Source organism: Rhodamnia argentea, chromosome 9 (assembly GCF_020921035.1).
Source record: "Rhodamnia argentea isolate NSW1041297 chromosome 9, ASM2092103v1, whole genome shotgun sequence".
Lineage (NCBI taxonomy): Eukaryota > Viridiplantae > Streptophyta > Magnoliopsida > Myrtales > Myrtaceae > Rhodamnia > Rhodamnia argentea.
This window is the reverse complement of record NC_063158.1, coordinates 11,910,910-11,918,202: the sequence shown is the minus strand read 5'-3', so window position 1 is coordinate 11,918,202 and position 7,293 is coordinate 11,910,910. Positions and strand designations below refer to the sequence as shown.

The 7,293-nt window shown below is 38.8% G+C and overlaps 1 protein-coding gene across 1 annotated transcript; it reads right to left on the bottom strand.

The window, feature by feature from the left end:
* Positions 1–667: 667 nt before the first annotated feature.
* LOC115755453 (protein ACCELERATED CELL DEATH 6-like) lies at positions 668–4,590 on the bottom strand. Its single transcript, XM_048285278.1, has 3 exons — positions 3,901–4,590; positions 2,580–3,088; positions 668–1,302 (listed from the first exon to the last, which is right to left on the bottom strand). Exons 1-3 carry the CDS (start codon positions 4,505–4,507, stop codon positions 670–672), a joined length of 1,749 nt encoding a protein of 582 aa, XP_048141235.1. The 5' UTR covers positions 4,508–4,590; the 3' UTR covers positions 668–669.
* Between the last annotated feature and the right edge of the window lie 2,703 nt (positions 4,591–7,293).

The following is a 7,293-nucleotide window of genomic DNA, read 5'->3' as shown; positions in this document are numbered from 1 at the left end:
GCATTAGCGAGTGATGATGTGACCCCCTGGATTGACTTGAAAGTTCTGAGGTTGTCCAGAAATATGACATTTCCATTTATATGAAGGCTTATGAAACTTTTGAAAATAATCGGAAGGGAAGGATCTTGCATCGGCCATGACTCTTGCTCTCAGTAGATGCTGAAAACATTATGGTACATTCTGCAGTTTTGCGCAACTATGCCCTTAAAAGCAATGCATAGAAGCCGAAGCCAAGTCAAGACCCAATTCAACGGCATTGATATATTCATTACCATATCGCTAGCTTACTAACCTCTTACCCGATCCACTTATAAAATTTAGAAGTTGTTAACTTAGTTTTTAATTTGACATTGGTAAATTCATCACGATGTCCGTAACTTATTAACTTCTATCATGTCCATCTGTCAAATTTAAAACTAAGTTGAAGAATGTTCAAGGAATTCATAGAAATTAAAGTAATTGCAATCAACGGTAAAAACGAATTGGATGCTACGAAGAGCATTTTTTTTTTTTATTAAATTGAAGTATCCCAAAATCCAAACACTTTCCTTGCAACCTAACGACTATCAAGTATCAACCAGGACCCAAAGAAAAGGTCGACTATCACCCAACATTATCAACTTGGCAGTTCAAACAATTCCTCAGCAACTGCTAACCCACTTGGCTTTCCTAGAACATCCCCCAATCAAACAGAAAGTTTCGGACAAGTCTTGTCGAAGAACATCGGTTCATGACAGAAGTGTGGGGGTCAAGGAAACCACCCATAAAGTACATGATAAAGAGACATCCACACAGGACATAAGGAAAAATTCCAAGTCCGATGGTTCTGGTCAATACTGCGTACGTACCACAACCAAAGGCCAATACCATCCCGAGTACTGCGATGCAAATGCAAAGTCCCGCCATGTGGGTGTATCTCGCCTGATGGCTATCCAACCTGAAATCAGTAAGGCAGTGTAAGACTAATGCCAGGCTTGAGAAACCGAATGCTGTACTGTTAGCTATCACAAAGGCCTGGAAAGTTGCCCTGCCAGCAAGAACCGCCAATCCTTGGTTCGGTCCATCATTGTTATAACCCCCGGGCATCGTGAAAGCCGCAGCGAAAGTCACTGTGGCTATAAGCGCTGCTGCTAGTAGTTGAAGCTTGATAATGCTTTTCTTTGACATTCTTGTGAAAGTTGGTTGATCGTCCACAAATTGTTGGTCAAACCTCTTCTTATAGTCAATAACCCGGTCTTGAAAAACCGGCATTCCATCAGATCCTTCCAACACATGTTTAACTTTTGCAGCTCTGTAACCGACCTAACAAATGTACACAATGTGTCAATTAAAGAATGGTCTTTCCCAGCAAACTACTTCAAACGAATTTTCTGATTAGAAATCAACTTCTGAAGCAGAATTGTTGCCGTGAGCGCCCTAAACTTCTTGGATTGGGATCCTTTAAAGTTACCGCTGATTTTACACTTTAAAGTTACCCCAAAAAGTAGACACTCCATATTTATTCTCCAATTTTTTTTTTCACCCTTTACACCTTATCCCGCCACTTTAGGGGATCCCATCCCCAAATAAGATAGAACAATTCCTTTTTAATAAGTTGAAGATCTGATTGTTGCATGGATTTGAATTTATGCTCAGTGAAAATTTTTTAGTTGATGATATTATCATACAACATATATTTACCAACATTATACATTATACATTATGTGGGGAAAAATTGTCCAAAAAATCTTTGCACTTTTGCCAATTCAATCATATTTCTTTTAATTATGTCAATTGAGTCCTAAACATTTTTCACGTTTTGCCAGGGTTGCCTCGCTGGGCCTTGCTTGGGCAAGGGTTGGCCTCGCTTGGGTGAGGGCGAGGCTCGGCGTGCCCGGCTTGGGAGAGGATTGGCCTTGCCAAATCTAGTGAGGAGCGCCTTTCTAGATCGGCCACTGGCAAAAAGATAAGGGAAAGAAAAACAAGAAACAAAATTCAAAATGTTTTTAAAACATATATACGCTAGCACCGGCCGTGCCATGTAGAAGATGGTCAAGGCTCTGACAAGACCAAGCCACTGCACTAGATGCGCACGTATGGTCGGCGTCCATATTAGTAATTTCCGGCCTAAATTGGTACAAATATGAAAATGTTTAGGATTAAATTGACCTAATTAAAAGGTTTATGACTGAATTCGTGCTAATACAATAGGTTTAGGACTTTTTTGGTACTTTTCCCTCTTAAGTAAAGTGGGAGGGAATAAAGCTTTGTTTATTAGTGTCTTAAGTACAAAGTTCAATTCTGTCCGAATTTCGTATTTTTGGTTAGATATGAAGTATGAAGTCGCTTCACTCCGAGCCCCTTTTCAAATGTGTGTTACACTTAATAAAGCAATCTATGCTACTATTTGCTACAAAAATTGAAGATATAGTCAATAGTTCAAACAATCAATAAGCAAAACAAAGTTGACTCAAAAAGACTCACTCCAATTGGGTTGTTTGTTTGCACCAGGTATCACCAAGGGCGCAATTTCTAGATGATACTTAAGAAATTACTCTGCGAGTGAATAATCGGGCTCTATAGGGTTCAAGCAAGCGTACCTCCTTATGAACCGAAAAAATGTCAAGGGCAGTCATATGATCCTTATTTGTGGCGAAACGGTCCACCCTCTTGTCTCGTGCAAGTCTGTATATGATGATGTACTTTTTATGAAGCGCAGCCAAATGCAGAGCCGTATTTCCATTGGTATCTTGTTCCTTGATAAGATACTCCAGGTTTGGCCTCCGGAGTATGTACATGACTACAAATACTCGTCCACCCATTGCAGCTGCGTGAAGAGCCGTTTGCCCTTTGAGGTTTCTTATGTCCCAAGCATCAGGACATGATCTAACAATCTCGTCAATGACATGGCGGTAGCCTAGACACGCTGCAATGTGAAGAGCCGACTGCCCATCTTTGTCCAAGTCGTATGCCCCAGAAGTATCGTGCTGCAGGAGCAGTCGAACTGCTTCAACTTTGCCCATGGAAGCGGCGTAATGCAGAGGAGTCCAACCTATATCATCTCCTTCTCTGATCATTTCTGGTCTCTTCTCCAGGATTTTCCTCCAAACTTGCAAATACAATTGGAATATGCCAATCATTTTGCGGAACTATCGTGCCCAACTTGATTTGTTAGAAAATTTCAATATTGAATGAGGACTTAGCACCTTCTACATTTTTAGAATCATTGCATTCCCTTTTTTTCACAAATCGTCCTAATTTACCCGCGAAGGTTTAAAATTTTTTTGATGTACACCCTGATCTTTTGGAAATATGTTGCAATCTGCCCTGTCATTAATTGTAAGCTGAAAAGCAGTTAATCATAAGGAGAATATGTCAAAAAAAAGTTAAAAAAAAAAAAAAAACAAACTGGAGGAGAGAGAAACGGGAAGTGGTAGTGGTGTTATGGTGATGGTAGTTGCTGCCACTTAAGTAAGAGAACAAGATCTAGACAAACATGTAGAAAGAGATTAAGGGCGAGTACAAAATACTATAAAGAAAACAATGGATACGTAGACCAAAATGTAGTTGATTACTTTGAAAAACTCTAATCTTTTTTTCCTTAGTCCGACCAAAAAAAGAATAGTCAACGAATAAAAAAATAAATAAAATGCAACGACAATAACAAGTAAAATCATTTCAGAACATATCCACCACATATAAGTTCTCAATAGGCATGTTCTTGGGAAAATGTATGACCTTTCACCAAAATGAAATTAACAACAAAATATTAAATATTGTGTTTATAATAATACTAGAATAGGTGGCGGCCAGGCCATCACTTCTAATACCGGCAGTCTCACCTAAAGGAAGCCTTGCACGAGCAAGAGAGAACATCCGTTAAAATCGGGTTCACCAGACTAAAAATCTTGTGATACTTACTTGTCAGTGGACACTTAACTGCGACGTGCAGAGGTGTCAATCCCCTAGGGCCTTTATGAGAGGATGACAACGAGGAAGCACCTAAAATCACCTCAATGATATCCAAACGTCCTCGATATATTGCAAGATAAAGCGGAGACTCATCAGCAGCATTAGTAATATCACACAATTGAGGAGCTTCTTCAACCAGCAACTTCACTACCCAATCATGGTCTCCTCTTACTGCACAGTGCAGGGCAGTATCCATGTGCGAATTCTGCTTTCGAAGCAGCTCATTGCACGCGTCAATATGTCCGTTTTCGACAGCCCAGTGCAGTGACTTTGCCAGATCGGTGAAGACTCGAACCGCTTCGCAGCTTCCCAGTGTGGCTGCAATATGCAGGGGAGTATCTCCTTTGGAGTTCCCCTGCCAAAGAAGGGACGGTCCTGATGGACATTGAAGAAGATGTTTGATCAAATTTACCTGCTTGTGTTGAGCCGCGACGTGGAGAATGTTGTTCTCATTTGGCGTTGTTCCGTGGAAAAGGTCCTCTCCGTTTCCCGAAATTGTTGTGATTAGGGAATCAAAGTCTCCCGACTTTGCAGCGTCATACACTTCAGGATGCATACTCTCACTCTCTCTTTACCGCTTGCAGGACAGAGAGTAGTTGCAAGTGAACTTATCAACACATGCTATGAGTACCGGAATATATGCATGTCTATGGCCTTGGTTCCAATAAAATATGAATTCATCAGGTTTAAAAAATAACTCCCGAAAAGCCAAATTGGTTTGTTCCTCTGAATTTTCTCCTCCCACGGCCCAATTTATGATAAGAAAGTGAGAAGAATCTTGTTTTAACTAAAAAGGGACAAGTACGAAAAACAATGGGAACCATCTTCGCTAGTTCTTTGGCCAAGCAAATATTCTAAGGAACCTTCAAGGATGGCATCACCCAGACAGGGAAATTCTAACGGTCAAGGTCCAATGGCTGAGATTTATCCCACTAGTTGACTTGGTCAATTATTATGATCGTATAGACAGACAAGTAAAAGAAATGATTATGTGAGTGTCAATAATTTATTATTAGATTAATAGTCTGTTCTGAGATTAAAATAATAATAAATAACTAAAAATTATTGTAGAATTCGCTCTTTCAAAAATTTGTGATCCACAACAAGCTGTTACTCTCACAGTCACTTAAAGACTGTTATGCTAATAAAATTCAACAATTAATGTACAATGGGGTTGAAGTGCGACGGACGTCTTTGAACTTTCCAAGAGGACTGGAATAGAGGGAGGGTGTAGAGGAGAAAATAATGTTGGGTTTTTCAAAAGAATTTCTTTGAACTTTCAAAGGGGACTAGATTATAGGGAAGATGTTGGTGAAGACATTTCTATGAAACTTCTTAAGGAAACTGACTAAAGAGAGGATATTGGCAGGAAATTTCAATCTTTTCCTAAGGAGATTTCTTCCAGATTTCCGAAAGAACAGGACAAAAGGGAGGACGTTGAACTTTTCAAGGGTACAAGAAAAGAGACCATTCTATGTATATGGATCGTCTATTAATAACTCAGATAGAATGCGAATTTCTGGGATTTATTTGGACTTTATGCGTTCCACTTGGGAGGCATCATCTTATTTTGTTTTGACTTGTTGACTTTTGTCCCATCAATCTTCAACTTTGGAGTCGTCTTATTTTATTTTGACTTTTGTCCTATCTGGTCTTCGTCCGCTTTCTAAGCACAAATCGAAACCATTACTCAGGCGGGATACTTCCTGGAACATTGTGACTTCAAACTCACCCGGCTTCCCCCTTGTGGGGTAGGCGGCAATGAGAACCATCTTTGATAGTTCTTCGGCCAAACGAATATTCTAAGCAAACTTCAAAAATGGTGTCAAAATTAAGATAGGGAAATTTAAATGAATCGGCATTTAAGGGTTGAGATATATCTAATTTTTTTTTTTTATCTGTCATATCTCTCACTTTTCTTTTTGACTTTTTCTTTGACTCTTTGCAAAATACGGGGGTCGAACTCCGCACCTGTGATACTAGCGTCTCCCCACCAATATCCCTTTACTAATAAGGCCGCATAACTATTGGCTATCTTACTAGTTGATCTGGTCGATTTTGTTATCCAACATTAAGCAACATTTAATGGTGTACTGTACACGGAAAGGGAGGTGATTGAAGTGAGAGCCAAAAAAAAAAGTAGAAAGGACGGACAGAGATATCGCACACAAAGCACAAACTCACAAGCAAAGCACCACACTTCGCTCCCATTAACATGGGAAAAAGTGTCAAAAAAGTCATAAACTTATTACATTATTGCCAATTCAGCTATAAACCTTTTATTGATGTCAATTCAGACCTAAACATTTTTGCATTGGTGCGAATTCAATCCTAAATCTTTATTGATGTCAATTCAATCATACACTTTTTCCATTAGTCTCATTCAGTCCTAAATCTTTTGCATTTCTATTAATTGAGCCAATCCAATAAATTTTGGTTGGAAATTCGCTGGCGTGGATGTTGGTTATCCTACGTGGCACGGCTGACGCCGACGTGGATATTTTTAATATTTTTTAATATTTTAAAATAATTTTTTAATGATTGAGAAAATAAAAAGAAGAAACAACCAAAATATTTATTATAAAATATTTAAAATATTTAAAATATCCACATCAGCATTAGCCGTGTCACGTATGACAATCAACGTCCACGTTAGCAAATTTCTGGCCAAAATTGATTAGATTGATTCAATTAATATAAATACAAACAATTTAGAATTGAATTAGTATCAACACAATAGATTTATGATTTTTTTTTTATACTTTTTCCCATTAAAATGCCTCAAATCGATCGGCTGAGAGAAAATTTGTACTCCATAAATGGGGAAAATAAGTAGGGTAGATTCCACTTGGGAGGCATCATCTTATTTTATTTTGACTTGTTGACTTTTGTCCCATCAATTTGCCACTTTGGAGTCGTCTTATTTTGTTTTGATTTTGGTCCTATCTGGTTGTCGTCCGCTTTTTAAGCACAAATCGACACCATTACTCGGGCAGGATACTTCCTGGAACGTTGTGACTTCAAACTCACACGGCTTCCCACTTGTGGGGCAGGCAGCAATGAGAACCATCTTTGATAGTTCTCCAGCCAAGCGAACATTCTAAGCAACGTTCAAAAATGGCGTCAAAATTTAGATAAGGAAATTCTAACAAATCGACATTTAAGGGCTGAGATATATCCGATCAATTTTTTTTTTACTTTTTGTCTGTCTTATCTTTAACTCTTCTCTCCGACTCTTTACAAAATGTGGGAGTCGAACTTCGTACTTTTGATACTAGCATCCCCTGCCAATATCCTTTTATCAGCAAAGCTGTATGCGGGGTTTTTTCCTAGATTATTTTA

Bases quoted from the DNA above. Each gene is read 5' to 3' on its own strand.
- LOC115755453 (XM_048285278.1), bottom strand. From the start codon at position 4,507: ATGCATCCTGAAGTGTATGACGCTGCAAAGTCGGGAGACTTTGATTCC. The intron at 3,089-3,900 runs GTAAGTATCACA...TGTATTTGCAAG, and splicing joins AGTTAAGTGTCCACTGACAA to TTTGGAGGAAAATCCTGGAG. The intron at 1,303-2,579 runs GTACGCTTGCTT...TACATTTGTTAG, and splicing joins TTTTTTCGGTTCATAAGGAG to GTCGGTTACAGAGCTGCAAA.